Source organism: Brachionichthys hirsutus, chromosome 15, assembly GCF_040956055.1.
Source record: "Brachionichthys hirsutus isolate HB-005 chromosome 15, CSIRO-AGI_Bhir_v1, whole genome shotgun sequence".
NCBI lineage: Eukaryota > Metazoa > Chordata > Actinopteri > Lophiiformes > Brachionichthyidae > Brachionichthys > Brachionichthys hirsutus.
The window spans coordinates 4,532,653-4,557,849 of record NC_090911.1 but is presented as its reverse complement, the minus strand read 5'-3'; the positions used below and the strand labels follow the sequence as shown (position 1 = coordinate 4,557,849).

The 25,197-nt window shown below is 40.1% G+C and overlaps 1 protein-coding gene across 1 annotated transcript in view; it reads left to right on the top strand.

Moving 5' to 3' along the window:
* The window catches only part of LOC137904485 (collagen alpha-1(XI) chain-like), a 66,546-nt gene that overhangs the window by 7,752 nt on the left and 33,597 nt on the right, over nt 1-25,197 (top strand). Inside the window, exons 4-20 of the mRNA XM_068748671.1 lie at nt 459-621; nt 10,001-10,129; nt 13,891-13,980; nt 14,240-14,338; nt 15,901-16,206; nt 17,160-17,225; nt 18,280-18,321; nt 18,712-18,774; nt 21,950-22,024; nt 22,363-22,446; nt 23,177-23,233; nt 23,376-23,429; nt 23,549-23,602; nt 23,940-23,993; nt 24,096-24,149; nt 24,921-24,974; nt 25,070-25,114. Coding sequence (XP_068604772.1) covers nt 459-621; nt 10,001-10,129; nt 13,891-13,980; nt 14,240-14,338; nt 15,901-16,206; nt 17,160-17,225; nt 18,280-18,321; nt 18,712-18,774; nt 21,950-22,024; nt 22,363-22,446; nt 23,177-23,233; nt 23,376-23,429; nt 23,549-23,602; nt 23,940-23,993; nt 24,096-24,149; nt 24,921-24,974; nt 25,070-25,114 — 1,489 coding nt within the window. The remainder of the gene's footprint in view (nt 1-458; nt 622-10,000; nt 10,130-13,890; nt 13,981-14,239; nt 14,339-15,900; nt 16,207-17,159; nt 17,226-18,279; nt 18,322-18,711; nt 18,775-21,949; nt 22,025-22,362; nt 22,447-23,176; nt 23,234-23,375; nt 23,430-23,548; nt 23,603-23,939; nt 23,994-24,095; nt 24,150-24,920; nt 24,975-25,069; nt 25,115-25,197) is intronic.

Below are 25,197 nucleotides of genomic sequence, written 5' to 3'. Positions count from 1 at the left end.
CTGAGATGCAGCTGTGAGGGTTTCTGACCATGCTTTGTTTATTCAGTTATTGATCCATGTGGAACCAGTCAGACAGTGAAGGCAAATACATTTGCCTTTTGGCAGTGCTTTAATGACACCCTGTTCATTCCAAAACTATTTACAGCAGTAAATAAGTAAGTAAGAAACGCTCGTACAAATTATTGTGCAACAGAATCATCAATGATTGGCATAAATCCTCACCAGAAATGTCTTGAAATAATTGTCATTGATTATGAGGCTGCATTAATTGTCATTGATTATATGTCATGAATTAGATCCAAAACAATGCCAAAGTAAATATACAGTCAGGTTACTGTGTCCATTCTGATTATGAGAGTTTTACCATTCACTGCAGGCTGTGCAGGTTTTCTTGAATAGACAGAAAGATCCAGTCTAGTGGCATTTCTGATCTGCTTTTCACCTCCCTTGTTGCACAGATGGCATCGTGTGGCTATCAGTGTGGAGAAGAAGAGTGTCACTATCATTGTGGACTGTAAGAAGAAGGTCGTCAGGCCCCTCGGCAGGAGCGACCAGGCTGTCATTGACACAGAGGGCATTACAGTCTTTGGCACCAGAATCCTCGATGAGGAAGTCTTTGAGGTAAGGCATGCATTGGGGGGCCCCGGGGGGGGTTGATTTGCTGAAGGGTATGGTTTGACACGTTGGAAAATGATCTTATTTGCTTTTTTGTTGAGTAAAAGGAAAGTATTAAGCAACTAGAACCTGAAAGTGATTAGCTGGGGTTGGCCGACTGGAGGCGAAAGGAAGTAGGATCGTGGTCAGAGGAAATGTGTGAAATTGTTGCTTGATGAGTTTTAGATGTGTTTGGAAGTTGTTGTTTTTTGAACATTGAATATAAACAAGCTTGCCACTTGCTCTTGCTTCTGGTCTTCATGCAATCCAAGAAGTATTGCGTCCCAGAATAAAAAAATCTGTTCGATTTAGCACTCACACAAGTATTTGATCCATTCATCATTTCCACCATAATCCAGACACATCTAGATTGAGGAAATCTCACCTAGATTTTGAGTAATTTGACCTTTTTTGTTAATCCACTTGAAAGCTTGCAAGTTTCACCATCAGTACGTCTCAATTACCACTGAGAAAGGAGCGCATATAATACTAATAATTTATTTCCAAATGCTTCAATGCCAGACCTTTTATTTGTCTTGACTTGCGCATAAAGTCACTGCTGAGTTTTATTGGCCAGAACAACAGTATGTTCTTTGTGGACTGGTACTTGAGAAGAGCCGTGAGCAATGTCTTTCTGAAAGCCTCTTGAACAGCCTGTTATTCAGTATTTTTTTCCTCTTGTCACTGGTTGAATAGTCAACGCAATATAAGTCAGAGTCAGCCTGGATGGGATTCATCTATTTATATTGGACAGCATGCCATTTGAGATGTATGAATTTTAGATCTGTTTATTGAAAGATTTAATTATCCCCTTGATGAAAGTGACTATCACAGCTGAGAATCATAAGTCACACCTCATTATCGGTTAATGAGGTGGCTATAGCTAGCACAGCTAGCTACTAAAGGGGTTGCCACAGCAAATCAATGTTCTCCACTTCACCCTGTCCTTTGCATCGTCCTCCCCAACACCAGCCACTCTCATGTCCTCCCTCACTACGTCCACATATCTTCTCCTGGGTCGTCCTCTAGCCCTGTTCCCTGGCAGTTCCATCCTCAGCATCCTTCTACCGATATTGTCCCTGTCTCTCCTCTGGACATCAGAATCCTGAAGAGGTTTTATTGCCATTGTCAGCAAAAAGGATTCACAAACTAGGACATTTTCTCAGTGCCAATGTGCAACACGAAACATAAAATCACAATAAAACTAGACTAAGCTAATATATTATATTTATAAATATAAAAATGTACCAGAAAACGGCAGCATCAAGGCTGGATTTACAGATGTCCCTTAGCAGCAACATGTGGACGTCACATGCAAGTGCCGTGCAAATGGCATGAACTGTAGTTATGAAGTGTTCATGAGTCTTACTGCAGAGGGAAAGAAACTGTTCTTGTGGAAGGAGGTTCAGGTCCAGATGGACCAGAACCTCCTGTCTGAGGGGAGAGGGTCAAACAGGCCGTGTCCAGGGTGAGAAGCAATGAGAAGCAATGAGTGGGGGAAAAAAATCAGTTGAATGCTAACTCGGAAAAAAAAAAAAAACTTTTTGACGTCTATGCTTGAATGCTTGCAAATCAGTCTACTTGCAGGTCAAATAGTCCCTGATCTTCTCCAGTCATAGGTTTTGTCAGATGGATCACAATTATACATTGAGGTGACATGTATAGATAAGTTTAGGCCATGTTAAGAGTGTCATGTAGGCCATGAAATGCCATACAATGTACGGCATTGTTTTTGTGCATTTGGCCTCTTCTGAGCAACTGATGTTAAAGTTCCTTGTGAAAGACTCAGTGATTACAGTTGGCATTGTGAGGCAATTAAAATTTGAGTCAAGACAAATGCAGCCTAGCACTTTCACAAAGCCTTTTCTATTTCAATGCTGATTTTAAAACTGGGTTCTGTGAGTGTTATTGTTTGAACATGTATCATTTTAAATCATGTTTGATTATAGAGTGCAACGTTAATTTGCTTTTGTCCTCTTTTTCCATCTTTTTTTTTTTAATGTGAAGAATGAATGCTTTTCTTCCAAAAGTTGGGAATCATTGCACATTGGAAAGTGGTTTTAAGCAGTACCACACAATAGCAATGTGAAACAGCCATTTCTTCAAACATAATTATATCCATTTAAATTTTAATACTCCAAGATTTGTTGATTACAGCTAGCAAATGGTAAAAAAAAATCTCATTGGTCATGATAGTCTTGAATAATTGCTATATTGTTCTGTAAATAAAAACACGTTTGTTAAGTGGATGCAGGTTTTGCTGCTTGTGGTGTTAAACTCTGCAGCTGTTGAAGGTATTCAGGTATACAGTCAGTTTACCTTGGAGGCTATGGAAACTTGGAACAATGATATCTATTATGAAATTATGGAGCATCTCCAGTCAGGTTATTGATTACAGATTAAAATCTTTTTATGAAGATGCATCTAAATTATGTGTTAAATCCAATATATCATTGTGATTGCTGGGATTCCATCCAGCTTCATTTTGTAAGTGTTAGGATATGAAGCTCTGATGTGAGATGTCCTGACAAATAAACTACAAGAGAGGTCAACATTTTAGTGGCGAAATAGATTGTTTCATTGCAATGGTGTGATTCCAACTCTATTTCCATCATTTCCAGTGTTTGTGATACTGCAGTCATAGACAAAGTTCCTTCCAGGTTCTTACCCAGACATAAGAAAATAACCTCACATGACCCTCACCTAGAAAAATGATCAGTTCCATGCTTAAATTAACTTTGACAAATATTATATAACAAAAAGCAAAACTTGTATGATGTTAGCTTATCCAGTTAATTACAGATTTACAACCCTGAGAAAATAAATGGCAACCAACAGATTGACAAATGTTGGCAAACCTTGTCAGAGCTTCACTATTTTGGAGCCATTCTACAGTTTAATAACCGAGGTTGCTTGTGAGTGTTGTCAGTAAATCCTTGAACTGTGAGCACATGGCTACATCACTGCAGTTGATTGCAGAAAGAGGTGTCAAAACTGGAAGCCGAGTGCATAATGAAGTCAAGGGGAAAATATGATCAGAGTCCTGGCTTGGGTTGCACAGCTGTTTTAAAGATATTCTCACCGACCAGGTCTCCAAATCCTATTTCTCCCTTTCTTCTACTGCGTATCCTTTCAAATTATATTTGAATCGTCTCATTTTTCAATACATATCCTTTCCTCCGTAAAATTCACTATCTCCTAGTGTTTGTTTGAACTAATATAAATGACACGTAAAAGCCATTCTGAAAGGATTTGGCCTTTTACAGCGAGCAAAGCATGAATATGCAAGGCTCAGTGTACAAATTACAGGGACAAGGTAAAGTGAATGAGGTATAATAATAATAAAATGTAATCTAATGATATAATTTGGACAAGTTCGGTGGGCCGGATTAAAAAGACCAATGGGCCGCATATGGCCCGCGGGCCTTAGTTTTCCCATGCCTGTCCTAGTGTGTAGTTAAGTGCCAGTTGTATACTTTGCATGTATGCATGAAATGTGCAAGCGGCTTTGAGGAAGATCATGAGACACAGTGGTCAAGATGGTTTGTTTATATGTATGTCATTGCTGTATAGTTGATTATTCCAAAAACGCTGTTCCTCAAGCAGGGCGGTCTTTGCCAGAGGAATCTAATCTCTGACGGGTGGAATTGGTAGGAAGAGAAGGAGACTGGTCCCTCATCTGCTTTAGTTTCTTGTCACCTCCAGTACTTGTCATAATTGTTACCTCCGGCGAGGCGAGGGTTATATAATGCGTTGGTTTGTTTGTTTGTCTGTCTGTCTGCCTATTAGCAACATAACTCAACAAGTTACATACGGATCTTGATCAACTATTTCGGAAATGTTGGGAATGATAGGAGAAACAGATGGTTATATTTTGGTGATGATTCAGAAGAGATCCTGGATTATGGATTGCTTTGAAATTATCTTTATCATTGCAGTCAATGGAGCTTTAGAATTTGTTCTTCAGTATCTCAGTTGATTATTGACCAATGTTTATGGAATTTGACACAGTCATGTAGGGTAGAGACCTCTATGTTACCACTGAATTTCATCCGTAATGGATCCGGATGCTGTCCCGATACAAATAAATCTGAATGTTCCTATTTACTTATAAAATATGCATTCAATTCATTCACCAAAAGTCAGTCATAAAATGGTCCAATCATGCAAAATGTCTTCTTGATCTGATCCAGAATGAGGTCAGGAAAAATATTTATTACATTTTAACATTGAAAACCCCATTCACGGATTCAAAAATCACCTTTTGGTGTGGATGGCATAAATCCAATTAGGAGGGGAATGAGCTGCTTGGCGGAGGTCTGCGCTCTCTGAGTGCTTTGCTAGTTTTAATTACGATTTTCTGAAAGAAATATCTTAATTTATTTACACTTGTACAAGTGAGCCGTAGGTCTTTATTTAGTAAAGTGAATGTCCTTGTCCTGGACTGCATGGAAATATGTCTAATTGGTGCAACCCTAGCCAGGAAGACGTGAGCCCGAGGTGCGTCTTTAAAATGTTTGCTGACACCCCATTCCTGGATGAAGAACAAAGGAAATATAGAACGAAGGCACGTGATCTGAAGAGATAACAGTTTTGTGAGCTACTGTCAGGCAATGTGTTGTTACTGCAATACATTTGTGTGCCGCCAGTGCTTGAAAAGAAACGTTATCCTTCTGCAAACCACAAAGGCTTCATTTCATAAAACTCTGGGAGAAATCTGGAGATTGTTATAAATGTTTTCCTCTCCTCAGCTTCTTGACTAATTGTTGTCCTTGTACAGTTTTGAAATTCCATCTCTCTATTTCTTCTTTCAAGATGTCATTCCCCTCCCACAGTCTGGAAAAGCAGGTCTTTCAGTTTTGACGTGTGTTAATTTTGTGCAGAAGTGGACACAGTAGATAGCTTGAGAGTCATGGCTTCAACAAAGTTGGCCCATTATGCATTATCAAAGTAAAAACATCTGCCCGAGTCAGTTTGAGCACCCGTGGTCTGCATCGCCACATTTGGCTCACGATGCCGCCGGAGGATCAGTGTGACAGGAAGGTCACGATGACACCATTAAAGGTTTGTTTAACTGTCCAGCCGATAGAAAGCAGGGCCAATGAAATCAATTTACATTGTTGAGGCATTTTTAAAATAAAACAGTATGTGTTATTTGAATAAACACTTGGGTCTCAGACTGCAGTAATTACTTGCTAGAATTGTCTGTTGTGAGAATATGTAGGTAATATGTGAGCATACCTTGCAAAAAAAATCCTAAAATGTCAAATTGTATCCCTCCAGAATTGACGTTCTAATGTTGATAATGGTTCTAATTCAAATATGTTCTAAATTCTGTGGCGTTAAACACAAACCACAGCTTTGTTTATGTCTACAAATGAATTGAACTTGAAGAAGAGAAAACCCCCATGTCTCCTGCCATCTCTGATCCAAAACCAGCTGCAGCATATCTGCCTCTAATCAAAGCTACATCTGATTGTTGAGGTCATTCATGTGCTTTGTTCATGATACATACACACACACAAGTAAATCGCTATCCCTCAGAATGACATTCCCTATTTGTCAACACACACTCGCTTTGGAAAAACTCACCAGACACAGATCCTGATGATAGCAAATGCCGTAGATTGTAGATCAGGGCATATTACCAGTGTCTGAACACATCTCTCTCTCTGGTGATACATTTTTTTGATTTGGAAACTTTCATTATGAACCTGGAAACTATTACTTTGTTTAACCTTCTGTCAATAATAAAAAGATGACACATAGCAGTAATGATGGAGCGTAGCTACACTGGAGGATCATTGCACGTAAGGCATTTATAAATCATAAATATAACTGGGTGTCTGTGTAGCTGACGCAGAATGTGTCTTATGAATTTCATCCATACATCTGACCCATGAGAGCCTTAAATGTAATCAGTAAAATCTTAAAATCAATTCTAAATTTAACTGGCAGCCAGTGCAGTGAAGCAGTGAAGACTGGGATGATGTGATGTCGTCTGCTCAAACCAGTAAGTTGCCTAGCTGTTGCGTTCTGCACCAGTTGGAGGCGGGACAGATATTTGCTGTTGATGCCAGACAGGAGCGAGCTGCAGCAATCGAGCCGTGAGAAGATGAGTGCGTGGATTACGTTCTGCAGGTCCGACTGTTGGAGCATGGGCTTTACTTTAGTGGTTATTCGGAGGTAAGTTTGAACAGTTGAATTGATGTAGGAGGTGAAGTTAACATTACAGTGAACTATAACTCCCAGGTTTTTGGCGGTGGGTTTGAGGTTGTGTGACAGTGGACCAAGTTCTGAAGGACTGAAGGGGTCGGGAGATTTGACAGAGGGGCCGGGCCAGGAACGGATGGATGGAGTGTTTGTGTGAACTAATATAAATAACACATAAAAGCCATTGCATGAAAGGATTTGGCCTTTTACAGGCAGCATTGAAATGAATTAAGGTTTAATTATAATAAAATGTAATTTAACGATATAATTTGGACAAGTTTGGCGGGCCGGATTAAAAAACCCATTGTGGCCCGTGGGCCGTAGTTTGCCCATGCCTGCTTTAGATCATTCCCCACACAGACTCACGAAGCTAGAATCCATTGTTGTCTGTCGGCAGTTTTAGATCTCTTTGCTTAAAATCAGATGTGAAATGCGTGTTTGAGGAAAATGAGTGGTGTCTTTATTTCCAATTTAAAAAACAGACACTTAAAATGCATTGCCTGCAGGGGTAGAACGAGGGTTGTCTTTGATTACTCTATCCAAGCCACTTCAGTTTTTCTCCTTCCAGATGAAGAGAGAGCAACAACTGACATTGCTCCAATAAAATTGCACAGATCTATTACTTGATTGATTGATTGATTGTATTTTATGTTGACAGAGTGCCTCTGCCAACTCTCAGCAGAACCGGCCTCTTGCACATCATTCCTGGATTTTAGAGTCTCGCCTCAACAGATGTGCAAGACATTTTAAACACATTGCAGACAGACAAAGACAAAAACACTTATGAAGAAGAGAATGAAGGATGTATGAGATGAAGAAGGGTGTGAATTGATGAGAGAGTGAAGGAGTGACCCAATCCCTAGCACATCATACGTATCTGTGATCTCTCTGGAACAGTGTTTCTGAAATCTGAACCGATGTTTTTGTTGTAAATACATTATGGACAAATTGTATTTCAAACTTTATTTACGGCATTATTCATCCACGTGGTGACGAGGAAGCAGACAGAGATCCCTCCAAATACAACATACATGTTTTAATCTCTTCTCTCTGTTTCTGCCATTGACTCTGGATCCATTTGTGCTTGATTATAAAAAAAAGGAAATGTGTGCTTGCAGCGGATGAACGGCATAAATCTGAGGCCTTCTGGTAGTCATTGTCATTGTTGCTCTAGGAGGAGGTTCAGAAGGTGCAGGGCGAATATGTGAGTCGTTTGCAGCAACGCCTTGCTCCACACTCAATTGCACACATTCATGTCTGGAGGCTGCCCAGCATAACCACCGCTTGCTCTGTTGGCCATAGTCACGTATTAAATGCTTGGATCAAGAGCTGCTCTCGTACTCCCTGCCCAGATTTATTTAGAGGTTTTGAGCTTGATCTGACAATGGTTGTGAAGTTTGCGGACGACACCACTGTGGTGGGTCACATCTCCAACAACGATGAGACCCACTACAGAGAGGAGGTCCAGAACCTGATGCTGTGGTGCTCGAGGAACAGCCTTGTTCTGAACACCAGCAAGACCAAGGAGGTTATAGTGGACTACAGGAGGTCCAGGAAAACTGAACACGCCCCTCTGTGCATACGAGGGGAAGCAGTGGAGCGTGTAGAGAACATTCAATTCCTGGGCATCCAGATCTCCTCTGACCTCTCCTGGACACTCAACACCAGACATCTGGTGAAAAATGGCATTACAGGTCTGCAGGATAACCTGTTGCACAAATTCTTGTTTGTTTTCAATAAAATAAGATTGGAACATTGAAGGTGTATGCTGTCAGTTATTTAAAAAATCTGTATCGGCAGGTCAGGAATTTTTTTTAAATCGGTGATCGGCCAGAAAATTTCAATCGGTGCAACCCGCTCACAACAGTTACGGTAATAACAGCAACCATTGATTCCATATTGAGATTTAGACTGATTTACAGATGAGGAGCGGTGAATATCTAATGCCTTCCAGAGATCAAGCTTGTTCAGATGTCGCCTCTTTTAATTTCATGCAATCTGTATGTATGTGCTTCTTCTATTGGTGGAAACCCTGATTAGCTACTTTTTTTTTAACTTTACAGAGCACTTAAACTATGTTCCCTTGAGTTTGTATGATCTCATACTCTGGCGATTTCCATCAGCTGAGGTCCCCATATGTGAACTGTATGGATGATCTCTGCTTCAGTGGTGAAAGTAGTTCCTGGTTTAGAAATTCCTTAGCAGAGGATCATGGAAAAATGAGCTCGTTGCTAATGGAAGGGTTGGGAGTGGGGATCTCATTTCCTTTTGCAAAATGCTCATGAAAAGCAGGCAGACTCTCAGAATTGCGGACCTCAGTTGCTCTGTCAGAAGACTTGCTATCCATATTGGCTCTGTGAGGGGTCTGTACAATTGTGTCTCCCGACTCCCCAATAGCCATGATTTATTCCACACACTATTTAATTAATAGTCAAAAGTCTACTTCCCCCCCGGTGCTGTACAGCATCTGCATCTTGTTTTATTTTAACATTTTATCATCACCATATTAGCGCAGAGCTGGGCAATAACGCGAGGTGACGCAGATGCATTCTTCCATCCTAACATTTGGTTTCTATTTAATCATTAAAGATACTATGACATTTATGATGAGAATGGTCTGTGGAGTTATCGGAGCGTCAGAGCTCAAGAAAATTCCTTTCCTGCCCATACATTGTTCTATGATACGCACTTGAAGTATTTACATGTCTTGAATGGTTGCGAAACTTTAGTGAATCATCCAAAAACTTGTGTACTTGTAAAAATGTGTTCCAGAAACCTTCCACTTCATTCAGACAACTATATCTATCCAATTTGGGTTGATCAATGCTGGTTTAAATTCAGCGACTGCTGCACTTTGTTTGCTTCCCATTTGTGTTCCTGTGGCTGGTCTCCTCTTAGTAGTGGCAAAGGCAAAGTCTTTTTTGGTATCCAAACTGGGACAGATTCTCACATTCTGAGATGAAATAAATAAAGCTGGCAGCCATCACTTTATATAATTAGTGAATTATCTTGCGTGCTCTCAGATGTTATATTTAAAAACAGACAATAAACAAAACACTTTGAAGACTACAGCCAGTAAATTTCACTGTGACTTCTGGTGACATGTTGCCTTCCTTTTTTTCTCTTCTTACAGGGTGATATCCAACAGCTGCTGATAGTGGCAGACCCCAGGGCAGCCTATGATTACTGTGAACACTACAGCCCCGACTGTGAAGCCCCCAACCACCACGACACTCCCCAGGCACAAGAGCCCGAAGATGAGGTACGTAACCGGAGGCAGAAGACAAAAAGCTGTGCATGATGGGAAGCTACTGGGTGTGAGGAGCAGTTGTGTGGGTGGAAGGTAGAATGAGGTAAGACTCAGACAGAGGAAGGGAAGGTAGGGGGGGTTGGGGGTGGGTAGTTGAAGCAAAGGATGGTGGGGGGGGATTTCAATATAAGGAGGCCTTCAGATTTGGGATTAGAATTAGTATTAGTTTGATGGATGATGAGGGGACACCCTATCATCTTTCAGGTTGTGGCTGTAACACAATATCCTTCTGGTTTTCCCCTATGAATCCTGCACACACAGCAGCGGCTGTGTTCTACAGTCCCTTTATTCCATCTTAATTTGTGGGAGCTGTCCTACTAATCTGAACGTTGATTACCGCCAGACTTTACATTATGCCTTTTCAACTTAGTCGTCAGCCGCCCCTTTCAGATTTTTGTCTGTCTTCAATTATATGATGCAGGGGTCCCCAACATTTTTCCTGCCATGGGCCGGTTTCATGCCAGGCACTTTTTCCATAAAAAAAGAGGAATTGTATTAACTAAATGATAATTACACCAATATCTATGTCTTGAAGTTGTGACCCTCAGTAATTGCTTCTGTCCTTCATGGTCACACTTATTTTTCTTTCCAAAAAATAAACCCTGCATTAAAAAATAAATCCTGGATGACATTTGTTTTTGCAGGGTTCTTGGTCTATGTGCCGAAACAGGTTCTTAAGCTTCGCTTTACAGCCTGTTGCCACAGCGACAGAGCGGACTTTGGGTGTGAGTCACCTGCAGATAAACTTACTTACTTAAGTATTAAGTACCGTACTAATTTTCGCTAGTTTATGGGCTTTTTAAAAATAATTTATCACGTGACGAACACAAGCGTTTTGATATGTGAAGATTCACAGGTTCGGAGAACCTGTCAGACTCTAATAATCAATACAACGGAAATTGGTAGCTCAGTAGCTTTAGCTACATTATGGAGTAACTTCAGGAATCACGGTGCAACACAGATTATAGGTGGAGTTTAGCAGTGTTTAATCGCATAAGCATCACGTTTCTATACTCATCTGTGGTGACTGTAACAGCAGCAAACATTTCCACTTATCAAACAAGTGCATTTTTAGCCAGCAAGAAAAGAAAAATCTGAAAATGTCCACTGCATGCTTTTACAAAGGTTCAGAGTTATTTGGCAAAGACTGGCCTTGAGTCAACTCTGTGTATGTTCATGTCACTTCTCTATAATTATTTTTACCTTGGATTCATGCTGACATATCAAAATACATTGTGGAATCCATCTGCTAAAATGTTAATTTCGCCCAGTGATTCAACCACAGCATGTCCTTTCAAATTATTTCTCTTTTTTGAAATACAGTGCTTTATGTTATTTACTTTTCATCTTTCTTTTATTTTATTTTTTGCTAGTTTAAGCCATGCTGATGATATTTTCCTTTCAGTATTTCACCAAATAACTGATGAGCTCACACTGGAAACTTTTCCCTGCCACAAAGTCTGAGCCGGCTTTGGAGTGGCCGTGCGATTTATATCACTAACGAGTTCTGCAGGCTCTGCCCAGATTCCCAGGGAAATGTAAGCATTTTTTCCCGAGCTAGATTTCCACTACCTGGAAAAGTAGGCGGAAGATCCCTGGTTTAATAAAAAGCTGTTCTCTATTTGAAAATATTGGATGTGCAGTTGTTGCCATGTCCTGGAAAACATTCCTTCATCATCAAGGTCATCTCCAGCGCCAAGACAATGAGCTTTTCAATTCTATAAAGACTGCAGGGAACAGTTTGGAGGGAAGGACATTGTAAATCTGGTTTATTAATCTTCAGTTCCTTTTATTTTATTTTAACAGGAATAATTTCCGAAATACCAGTTGAGTATTTCACAGAAGTGATTTTCTCCAGTTGAACTGAGCAAAGATTTCTTCCAAAGGACATGTTGCTTTTTTTTGCACTCCAAAATGTAAAAATGAAATATAAAATTATATTTTCTATCAATGTGTGGTTTATAAAGCTAGCCTCAATTCATATAAACACGGCTACGGAAATTACAACTGTCTTTGATTTGTTGCACGCATCCTTCACCACATGAAGCATGGCCATATAGTGGGACATAAACGCACGAAGCATCCGTGCCATTTTAATTACATTTAGCCTTTATTTATCCTTTTATAATGGTTTCTCACTCACCATTGATTTTTATTTATTTACTACTTTGTTTACTGAACGATATCTAGAACCCAACCTCATTTGTCAAAGCTTGCTGGCTTTTGGATGCCCCATCTGTTGCCTTGTCACGTGGACAAACATGCTACAAGTATTTCATTTCATACTTGCGGCCCTCAATCAGGCTGTTAGTTTGCAAGATATTTTATCTATCTAAAGTTATTAGATGTTTATAAGGCAGCTTATCTGTATTTGCAAATGGAACTATTGACCAATTTCTGTGTTCAATTTTGATCATTAATTCTAATTCTAATAATAATAATTAATAATAATAATAATAATACAGTCTGGTTTGCTAAAAGGAAATCAGAGAATGATGAGGATCATTTTTGTATGTGCAGACTTAAATATATAAATCTCTCATCCAAGCCTGTGGTGAAATCCAGCTCAGCCAAGAATATAAATTTCAATAAATTATCCCTCTTTTGTTCTCTACCTCTCTCTGTGTCTTTCTCTCTGACCCTCTCCATCCCTGTGCTCAGTCAACACTTACTTCGTTTGGCAGCAGCTTCGCCTCTCTCTTTCTCTCTCTCTCTCTCACTCTCTCTCGCTCTCGCTCTCTCTCTGGACCGATGAATGGCAGCCAGGCCAGCATTGCAGCAGCTCATGGATATTTTATTATTCATATGAGTATAGCAGTTGTCCAGGGTGTCATGTGAATCCCTGAACTGATGGCGAGCTGTATTTCAGGGGCTGGCCTGTTAACTCAGTTTACCTCGCCTGTCTTTGACAGCGTTAGTAGAATTGAAATATATTGGGAAAGTCAGCAGGGTAAGGGTTCGAGCTAGCGTTAGTGTTAGGGCGAGAGTTTGACTGGTGTTCCTCTCATGTTAGGGTTATTGCTGGTAACTGGAGTCATGAAAGCATTAGCCTGGCTTAGCATTAAGACTGGCCGTAGGGAAGAGAAAACGGAAATAGTTTAAGAAGCTTGTATTATAATGTTTCCTTTCTGGTGGGTCAGATTCAACTAATTATTAACCGTAAATGAACTAGAACAGAACACAAATCTAGAGAGGCAGCACATGTTCTAGTCGCAGAGACCCGTGAAGTGCTGCACCAACAGCAGTAGCATCGTCGCTGCTGTATTATGTGTTCCCTGTTATTTTCCAACATGGGATTCATCAGGCTTTTTTTTTTTTTAAGGGCCATCAATTAAGCCCCTGGATCATTGTTTGCTGACACAATTAAGTATTAGAGGATTATTAGTCTTTTTAATGGTGTCTCATTAACCCTCCAGTGTCTTGTTAAAAGCAAACCGGAGTCTCAATTGCTGTCTGCGGCACACATGACCCTTCACGGGGCCATGTGAGGCTGATGGGGATTTTACTTCTACAAGTAAAATTGTTCTGTTTTCTGATATGGATGTTAGTTTGTAGATTCATATTTAGTTTTTTTTTCTAAACAGCATGACGTGCTCTTACATGCCATGTAAATAATATACAGTATGTCTTTCAGACATGCTGCTGCCTTATTTACATGATTGTACCAATTAATTTACCCCCCCCCCCCCCCCTCCAATCCCTTTTCCTTGCAGTATACTAACTATGAATATGGTGAGTTCTATGACTACATTGAAGGAGAGCTAACCACTGACACTCCTCCAACTGAAGGAGCGAAGACTGAGGTAACGACTGGCTCTTACCATGAATAACACATACATTAATTCCATCTGTTGTTATCAACTTCCCATCAAATTATCGCTCTTTCTCTTTCTTTCTTTCCCAGTTTCTCTTCCATGCATGACATTTTTTTAAAGCTATCTCTATTTAGAGATATGTGACACATGTCACAATTATTTTCTGTGTTTATGTATGGTGTGAAAGGAAAAAAAACAAATAGGTAGGAGTATTAACATCTTTTACTGTCCTCTGACCACGTTTCAGACAAATGTGGGTGAAGACTATTACACGGGTGAGTATGACTACACCACAGTGGATGGAAGTCAGCCTGAAACTCCCACTGAGACTGCAGAACAAGGACAGGTAACATTTAGAGTTCCATATTTTTTTTTGTCAAAGATCAGGCCTTAATTCCTTTTTACAGCCAGATATTAATCATAATCAGGAAAATGCATAAAGCATTTGATAACTTCCTGAAAAAGAAATTACAATATGACATCCCAACAAAGAATATTTTTATTGTTGAACAGTTGTCGATAGACATTTGGCTACAATCTGAAATGGAATTGTAAAGTCCGTTCTTTAAACCATTTCAAGGCTTCACTGGTTCATGCGGTTCCTCAATTAACGTCCACTTAACATCTGGATCAATCATCATACACTTATGTCACTAAAGATTCCTTAACACTTAGCTTCAAGCACCACAACTGTTCCTCGTTCTTGCGGTTTGGATGCAATAAAATGGAGGATATTCAACTAAATTCCTTGAACTATGAAGAGGCCCTTGTGATCCATGAATGCGTCTTGTTTTTGGTGAAATCACAAATGGTTAGAGACCACAGCTACATACTTCAAGCCGAGATCACAATTCTTTCTATTCCACATTAAAGTTAATCTGAACATATTTTCTGAGTGTTTTAAAAAACTTGCTCATCATGAACATCTTGGTTGTTTTGTCTCATTTGGAGGCTAGAAACACTGTCTAACAAAAAGAGACTGTCCCTGAACACAGTCTGGATTAAGACTGAGATTAATTTAATGAACCATAACCAGTGGGAAAATCAACGGACAGGCTCATCCCCTGTGTTTCTGCCATATCCTGAAGTTAGCAGTTCTTGTTTTAATTTGTATTAAACCATCAATAAAACTCAACATAACGAGGAACGAGGCTTTAACAATGCGGCTGTGTTTCCTAGAGATTGTCTGCAGTTTGCTTTGTGACGTACCGTCGAGGCAGCTTCAGCCCGCATCGCATTTATTTGAAATAAAGTACTCAGAGAATTTTCAAGAGGCAGCAATGTAGAAAAATAGATTGCTGACATAAAACTTGAGGGTTCATGTCCTGAGTAAATCTCATTTGACTTAAAACATGGAGGCATTCTTATAGAATGTTTTATTCCTAATAATCCCACCAAAAAATGTCTTGGAGCACGACTTCCCACAAAGTTAATCATTTTGCTCGCTTTTGCAAGCAAATACAGAAGAAAATAAATGTGTGCAATATCGTAGAACCATTTTTTAAACACATTTTTCTTCTTAAAGTGCATTGATTTTGTTTATTGCAGCAGTTTATGTTTGTAATATATCAGTGTTACAGTAGTTTGGGATATCTCACCTTTCTACAGAGAGACGATTCCTGATTTATGATGTGATCATTGACGTTGCAAACATTGATGATTTGTAAAGTTTTGTATATTATAGGTTATTGCTAATTAAATACATGTATACGAGCACAACTCAGATGAAAACATCCAAGTTTTCATTATGGGATCACAACAAATGAAAATCTTTGGATCATTTCAGTGCATTGACTATGAATTATGGTATAAAACACAAATAATGTGTCATCTTATTAACCGCATCTGCATATTCCCTCCCACCTCGACAACCTCGGCTCCCGCTTCGTGACATATGGATCGATCCAGAACTACGATGGGGAAATAGTGGACGATTACATCACCGGCGTGGAACAGGTCGGGTCAGAACCCACCGCTGCTGTTGAAACTGCTGCCCCAGTGGACACGGAAGAAGAGAAGGATATCGGCACTGACGCGTACGAGTTTAAGGAATATGACCTAAAGGAATACGACAACAAAGAGTTTGTAGAGAAGCCATATGAGTATGGTGATTATGGCGAATATGGAACCACTGGCACCAAGACTGCATCTGAAACATACGAGGACGAGTTCGGTCCTGGGGTCCCGGCAGAGACTGACTTCAGAGAAAGCAGTGTAAGTGCTGGGTTGGAGGTGGCGCTCAGGCATGTGAAAACATCGTGGGATGCTAGTGGCATTAGTTTGATTGGTGATTTTGCTGCCATTTTTGATTGTTGTTTCTAAAGGGGTCAGGTTTTGCTTCAAGCCTACTTCATGTGCGTATAGAACACAAACATGCCAACAAGCACAAACACACATCTTGCCTATCCAAGCCCCCCCCCCCCTCCCCCACACAGATCAGCAGATGTCGACCCATCTGTCATTGCAGACACAGACATGCCCTTTCTATCTTGGTGACCTTTACTGTTTATTTAAATAGCTCCAAACCAACGCCCATCACGACTTGTTTCCAGTCTCCTTCCTTGTCTCAATATACAGATCCATATTGTCAGGGAGTGTCTCAGTCCCTGTTGGCTTGAGATCTGTCTGCATTGGGTTAATCTGAACTGCTCCATTAGCGCAGTCCACTCTGCAATCTCAAGACAGCACAGCCCCTTTTTTTTCTCAGAAAGATTTTCTTCCTCTGGCTACACCGTATAATCTAGTGGGTTATGGACCCACAAGAAGTTGGTGGTTTGTGAATTCCTCTTATTTGAAGTCATTGTGTGGATAGTGTCAGGTAACAACCTCTACATTTGTGCACAGCTGGAGTCTTTCTGCAGTTCCAAGCCTTAAGGAAGCTCCATAAATAGGAGTCAGACCAAAGTTTAAATTATAGTGTCTTGCAAAATTATTTTGTGGTTTATTTTTTTCCAACATAATTTTTTTATAATGCTTTTTACATTCACCATATAAATCCTTTAAAGCACACAGGACAAGATTCAGCATTTGGTGAACATTTTTGCACAGTTCTATTGGTTCTGAAGTAGTCACTATTAAATAAAAGCTTCAGTTTTTGTGCTTTTGTGATATCATTGCTGCACTGCCTTCACATATAAATGTCTGACCTGTACTGTATTATTCTCTAGGTTACTGGAGGTCACAGCTACCTGGGCGAAAAAGGGGAGAAGGGTGAGCCTGCTGTCATTGAGCCGGTGAGTAAAGAAGTCCAATGCTGGGTATCCACTGAGGAAGATGAAAAGTCAGCTATGATCAAGTTTATTTTGTCCATCAAATATTCACAGTTATAAAGCATTAAATATGCTGGGGGGTGGGGATATATGTCAAAGAATAGGCTCTTACTCAGAAGATGCAATTTGTAATGGCAAGAATTGTAGTTTGATAAATTGGAAAATATAAGATACGAACAGAATCTAAAGAGACACAGAAGTTATTGAAGATATTTCTAAATACATTAGCATGCTAAGCACAGCTAGCTTCTTCCTGTCCAGTGCCAGAGCATGTGTTACCTGTCCAATGGCTCCCTGCAGTTTATTTTGGGTGATCAATCTGTCTGTCAGTCTGTCTGTCTGTCCATCTAGTAGCATATTTCAAGTTTCTGCAGCTTTGTTGTGACTTCTGAACAGGACAATTTATGATTTAATGATTTATAAGCATCAGATTATCTGCATATTGTCTGACAGATACAGTATAACCCTTGTTTCCTTTTGCCTTCTCTTACATTTCAAATAGAAGAATCAGTGTATTTTCATATCTGACCGTGTCAGTGTTGTTTTTCTTTATTACAGTCTGAAGGAAACTTAAGGCCAAATTTATTTCGTCGAAGCATTAATGACCATGCCCCCCCCTCCCCCCCCCCCCCCCCCTTCAAATAGGTTTTAGCACACAACTTTGGTCTAATGATCTCAGACAAAACACTGTCTGCACAAAAACAAAAGGAGCCTATAAAAGTTCTTTACGGAGCCATCCTATACCATTTACCCAAGGATAAACACTGTTTAAAATAGCAGCTGCAGTTGGCGCATCTCCTCCCATATCATCTGTTCCACCACAGGTACCCAACCAAGTCTCTGCCCACACACGCATTACATAGAATGGAATGCCGGATAGCATAGGAAGTGATAATTTCATGATCTGAGCCTCAAACCCAAAACACCCTCTAGCATTAATTTCCCCCCCACTCTTCAGCGCCTGTTGATTTAAACGCTGCACTTATAATGCTACTGTATCTGCTTTTTCCTTTTTCAGGGAATGCTTATAGAAGGACCCCAAGGAGCTCCGGGCCAAGCAGTGAGTATCACATTCTCCCCCCACTCCTGTCTGCCTTCCACAGATGGAGAACAGCTAAAGAGGGAAAAATGTCTTTATGGAAAGAGCATCAGCCCCTGCCAGTGAAGCTCGAGTTGGGAGAAACAAGCAAAATGTGTATTTGCGTGTGTGTGTGTGTGTGTGTGTGTGTGTGTGTGTGTGTTTGTGTGCGTGCGTGCGTGTGTGCGTGCGTTCACGTGTGTAGGAAGATTGGATTTGAGTTCATTTTGAGGCTTATTTCATTTTGAACCCATGTCTATGCTTCTGTCTTTGCATGTGAAGTACTGGAGAAACTCTGGTGGGAATATTGGTTAGCAGCAGGTTTGGAGAAATCTTAAACACGTGTGTGTGTGTGTGTGTGTGTGATCACAGGGTATTCCTGGTACCCCAGGATTGCAAGGTCCCCAAGGCCCCCATGGAGATCCTGGTGAGAGGGTGAGTGAAGGATGGCTTAATTTCTGAGATGATTACTGATGTTTCTGAGAGGCTGCATCATTTTGTTTCCTGTTCTTGTCATGAACCCTTAAATTTGCCAACTAGTTTGACATTTATAAAACAAAAATCAAGCACATCACATTTGAACCCATTAAATCAACGAGTATATCAACCAGAATGCGTGGTTTCATGCTATAACTGATAAATGAAGGAGATTTCTTATTGTAACCTTAGTCATTCATCTTACTTACTTGTGGGATGATGGGAGTCAGTACATATTCAGTTTTGAGAAAGAACAGTTCTACACGAGTTGAGTGAAGTTCATGGAATTTTCTTTGAAATATGTAGGAGCCTGAATTTTCTCAAACACTTCCTCCCAGCACCAGGGGATTCCTCTCATTCACTTGATTGATTGGATGTTGCTGAATAAGTGCTTGTCCCCAACAGAAGGTCGGACTTTAGCTTGTTTTTCCCAAATTTCACCACACCCATCTTTCATCACCCTTGTAGCACACCTACATGTTCTGACTTCTGAGACTAACTCTTAAATTGCCAACAAAATTAAATTAAAATACCCTAGATTTGTGCTCCTGTATGAACAGCAGACATTACCCATACAAAAGTGATCAGAAAGTACTTTGTTGGTCCAAATGTCTGCCCTTCCTTCATTCCCTCCCATGAAACACAGCCTTGCAAAGGCTGTGTTTGCAAAGGGTTGACGGGTATAAAAGTGCTGCTGCCGTAGTCTTGTGGTTTTCCGCTGCGTAATATCCTGAAGTAAGTGTTTGATTGGTTCATTTATCTCATGATCACACCCTCCTTTTTCTCAGACTCACTTCTCCCAGCCATTTGGGACTGCCATTGACACTAGATGTAGCTTAACTTACAATAACTGATATGCATATTTACCACCTCTGTGAACGTTCAACCTCTCTGCGTAGGTTGAACGTTAAAAATTAATTGTTATTTATGTATGTATTTATTTACTGGCGGCTTGTCCAGGGTGTACACCGCCTCTCGCCCGTTGACTGCTGGTATAGGCTCCAGGATGACCCTTAACCCGGTAACAGACATAGTGGTTCAGAAAGGATTATGTATTTATTTATTTTTTTGAGCTTCATTAGTCAAAAATATTTGAAGATGTCAGTTGGTGTGTATGGCAAGGTGTTGACAGAGGCCAGCAGTGTGCTGGGAAAATTGAATAATTATTTTGATGAATTAATGAAGGAGGAAAATGAGAGAGAACTAAGGGGAGCAGAGGAACCTGCTGTAGACCAGGAAGTGACAAAAATTAGCATGAGTGAAGTTAGAAAGGCGATGAAGAGGATGGAGAATGGGAAGGCAGTTGGACCGGATGACATACATGTGGAGGTATAGAAGTGTCTAGGAAAGGTAGCTGTAGAGTTTTTTAATGGGGTTGTTTAATACAATCCTAGAGGGGAAGAAGATGGAGGAGAAGTGTGCTGGTGCCCATTTTCAAGAAGAAGGGAAACATACAGAGTTGTGGAAACTATAGGAGGATAAAGCTCATGAGTCATACGATGAAGTTATGGGAAAAAGTAGTTGAGGCTAGCCTAAGGACAGAAGTAAGTATTTGTGAGCAGCAGGATGGCTTTATGCCGAGGAAGAGTACCACAGACGCAATGGTTTTGCTGAGGCTAGCAATGGAGAAGTACAGGGAAGGTCAGAAGGAGCTGCATTGTGTCTTTGTAGATCTAGAGAAAGCCTATGATGTGATGCCCAGAGAGGAACTGTGGTACTGCATGAGGGAGTCTGGAGTGGCACAGAAGTATGTCAGAGTAGTTCAGCACATGTATGATGGTTGTACGACACCAGTGAAGGGATTGGGATTGCACCAGGGATCAGATTTGAGCCCCTTTTTGTTTGCCATGGTGATGAATAGACGAACAGATGAGATGAGAGAGGAAGTCCCTTGGAATATGATGTTTGTAAATGACATTGTGATCTGCAGTGGAGCATATGGACGTAGTGAGGGAGGAAACGAGAGTGGCTGGTGTTTGGGAGGACGAGGCAAAGGACAGGGTGAAGTGAAGAACATTGATTTGCTGTGGCGACCACTCACAGGACAAGCCGAAAGTACAGTAGTAGTAGTTGGTGTGTCAAATGTTTTGATAAAATTTAGTAAAGACAGCCATGAGCTTCAGATGATGAATCCCAAATCTAATACCAAAACTGTTTTTACACCAGTCTAAGTTTTTTTGATGGCAAGTTTTTTAAAAGGCCTAAGTTTCAATAGCTAATAAAGATTTCAGTTTTAGAGATTTCAGTCCGTGGAAAACAAAGCAAAGGTTTTCATGTAAAAATACTCCTAATATCCCTACCTATAAAGTGAGGCTGAGAAAGTATGAACCACAAACGAACGAACAATGATTCATGACTTTAAATTCCAACGTTCTCCTAGCAGCGATAAACTGAGGCCTGCTCCCCCATCATATTCTTCTTCTTCACTCTTGCTCAGATTAATTTATCAGTCCCTGCACTTCTTATTATTTATTGTAGTTGCTGTTTCTTTCTTTCTTTCTTTTTTAATTCACAGAATTCCTCAAGGGATTTGTTGATAAATGGACAAATAATTGTGCCATCTCACAGAAAAATATGTGACCTGCTCATTAACCCCATCGGATTCATTTTCACCAGAAATTATATATACTGTTATACAAAGCTTATTATTGTTGTATATTAATATCAACACTGTACAAGCCTTCCTTCTTCCTCTCGGCATATGTGCATATCTGCGTCCGTTTGTCTATCTGTCTGGAGTCATACTATTTTCCTCAGCATAAATCAAAAACAGTTTAATGCATGTTCACCAAACTTGATGAAAGCATATCTCATCCACCAAAGAGGCACCAGTTAATATCTTTATTAAAAATCGAATTAGTCATACATGAAGATGGGATTAATTTCCAAAGCCTATTTAATTCCATTGCGTCACTGTATGCAATGACAATAAAATGCTATTCTATTCTATTCTATTATATATCTTAAAAATATTCAGTGTTATCCTTCATTTAATATTATCTGCCACATTCTGAAGACGAGTCTCTTGATATTCTCAGTATTACATAAAAAATAACTTTTTTTAATTGCAAAGATTTTCTAAATTGTTAAAATGATTTGAGGAAGAAGAACCAACTCTGATCTGACTTTGCAGGGTTCTCCAGGGCGTTCTGGTATTCCTGGTTCAGACGGTGTCCCTGGGCCTCCAGGTACCATTCTGATGCTTCCGGTAAGTCCGGCCACTTTCAACATGTCCACTGTCTGTCTTGTTTCCTTCATTTATTATACACCCTTCAACTCAGGCACTCACCCGGGAACTTACTTAATTTAGCAGGTTTACCTCACAGCATAACCAGTAGGGCAGGGTATCGCAGCCTTGTTTTAGGCTTAGTGACATATTTTGTGTGTATGTATGCGTGTGTGTTAGCTATCTGTGCTTCTAACCTTCCACACTGTATGTGTAATATATGTGTAAAATGATGCACGCGTGGCGTGGTGACAGCTTTACAGCATTAACAAAAAAAAAAATATGAGTTTTTAATGATGCTGCTTTGTTGCTTCACACAGTTCCGTGCAGGCGGTGAGTCACACAAGGGGCCTGTGGTTTCAGCCCAGGAAGCTCAGGCTCAGGCCATCCTGTCTCAAGCCAGGGTGAGTATCAGTGATTCATGTGACTCCATGTTTAGATGATAATGTAATGTAGCAATTTATAAATGAAAGGAATCACAATTAGCAAATAGTAAGAATCAACTGGACTTGATCAAGTTTGATTGAAGACGTTTCACCTCTCATCCAAAAGGCTTCTTCCGTTCTGAGAGACTGGTTGAGAGTTTAGATACTTATACTCCTGTTGGAGCAGAAAGCAAATAAACAAAGAAGGGGCCGAAACCACCACAGAGTCCCCGGGAGTATTAGCATTTCCTTTATGAATGCTAATGCTTTTTAATAGTACTTTTATTTATTATGATCTATTTTGTTGTGTTGGTCAGTAAGCTCAATGGATGTTTAACAGATTAATATCACAAAATCATGCTTTATTATGTAACCGAGGATGACAGCATCCTAAACCTTTTTAATTTTCAAACATATGTGAATAATTTCTGAATATTCTGCATGTGATGGACCTCATTCTGGGTTAAAATAGAAACGCAGGTGCTATTTATTTACATTTCTATCTTAGAGTAATTTCAAAATCACTTTGTCAGAACCTGTCCACTTGTATTTGTGAAACACACATCATCCCATCTTCTTGTTATAGTCAAGATGATATATATATATATATATATTTAAATATATATATGGTTAATTTATACAAGCAGATTGAGTGTCGATATTGTCAGCTGACAAATGTTTTAGAGTTGTTGTTCTCTCTGTTCCACAGCTGGCTATGAGAGGTTCACCTGGTCCAGCGGGCATGGCAGGACGATCTGGCCCAGTTGTGAGTAGCATTTGTACACAAACTTAGTGTTTATATTGGTGTTTTGGATAGCAATTATCTTCTCACAGAATGTCAGGATGGCGGAGAATCTGGCTTCAGTGGATACGCTTTAATTTGTTTAATCTCTTGTGGTTCTTAAAAGGGAGGTCCTGGTGCCTCTGGACTTAAAGGAGATGGTGGTGATCCTGGACCACAGGTGAGAGAAGTGTCCTTTCTCTTTATCTCAACAAATCTCAAAAGACTGACATTGGAAACTGGAATTAGCTGTCATTGTGTCACGTTTTATCTATGCATTCACTCGCCTTTTCTTAACAGGGACCCAGAGGTCTTCAAGGTCTACTTGGTTTAGCAGGGAAAGCAGGAAAGAGGGTAAGAGTTTATTCATCTACTCCATGGTAATTCTGTTGTTTGGAGACAATTCAGTTGAAATTTCCAAATTTCCAATATTTGATGCTAACAGTGGTGACAGTGCCCAAAGAGAAGGGCATGTCTAGTTTCAAACATGGCCTAATTTCAAATAAATCAGCTGCATCCAATTATTGACTCACTGTGTACAATCATAAAGTCATGTTTATTTAACTGTAATCTAGTTTTAAAAATTGTCGTACATTCCCTTTGTTTGTCCTTTAAGCACATGCAAGAAAATTGGGTGCATGCATATTTAATGCAGTTTCTATACAGCCCATTATACTAATCTGTCCTGTAGGGTCGTAATGGAGCCGATGGTGCTCGAGGAATGCCAGGAGAGGCAGGATCTAAGGTAAATCACGCACCAGTGGACCCACTAAAACCAATGCCTGTGGCATGTGTGAAAATGTTGTCCTGCCAAAGTGAGTGATAGAGTGTCGTTGTACTGTTTTAGGGGGACAGAGGATTTGATGGCCTCCCTGGTCTTCCTGGAGAAAAGGGGCACAGAGTAAGTATGAGGAGAAGTTTGGGTGTGGCGAATGAGCAAAGCTTGAAAACAAATATCATCATGCCACCTCTAATTTCTAAACTCAAGGTCATAGTCTGTTCTTAGAGCAGCATCAGGGATGAATGGCAGTGGCGAATGAGCAAAGCTTAAAAACAAATATCATCATGCCACCTCTAATTTCTAGACTCAAGGTCATAGTCTGTTCTTAGAGCAGCATCAGGGATGAATGGCAGTTAAAAGGTCACATTTGGGTCTTCAGGTTTGATAGATATGACTTCTTAAACTGTAGAATGCATTATGGCGCTTGACCCACTTCAGAGAAAGTGGAACCAACTCTCAACCAGAACCACCAGGACTGCATTTAACCAGGCCTGGGAGAGAATGAAGTGTGCTAAGTTTGGTATAGAATTAATTCAAGCCTTCGTAGCTCAGCTGAAAGAGATCACAGAGGGTTATTTCGAGACTGACTGCCATGCCTTATCCTATAATGCTTAATTACAGGGCCACCTTATAGAGCACTGCAAATAGTGCACTAGAAAGAAAGCCCTTGCCAGTTGTGGTGACCACATTTAATGTGAATTAAAGGAAAGGTTTATTTGTTTTCTCGCTCTCTTTTCAAAAACATTTTCATATTTTTTTTCTCATTTAATTTTTTAAGTCAGTGTCTTTTTTGGTCTTTGCAGCAGGGCAAAAACAGCTAGACGTTCTTATTAAATTCTACCCCCCCTCTTTCTTGATAATCCTTTCATGTAATTTTTTCTTTCTTTCCAGGGAGAACTTGGCCCAACGGGTTCTCCAGGATCTCCAGGAGAGGACGGTCCAAGAGTGAGTAGTACATGTGTACCCAAAGAACTAAGTCTTGATTTAAAGAAGATTTACACTGGATTCTACATACACATGCTGTCTCTTTTTACGTGTAGGGTGAAGATGGTCAGATCGGACAAAGAGGCTTGGCTGGAGAGAGTGTAAGTCTATTTATATTATCCTTGTCGGACAGGGTTGAAAACTTCCTATTATTTCATCCAGAAAAAGAAAAGAGTTTGAGAAA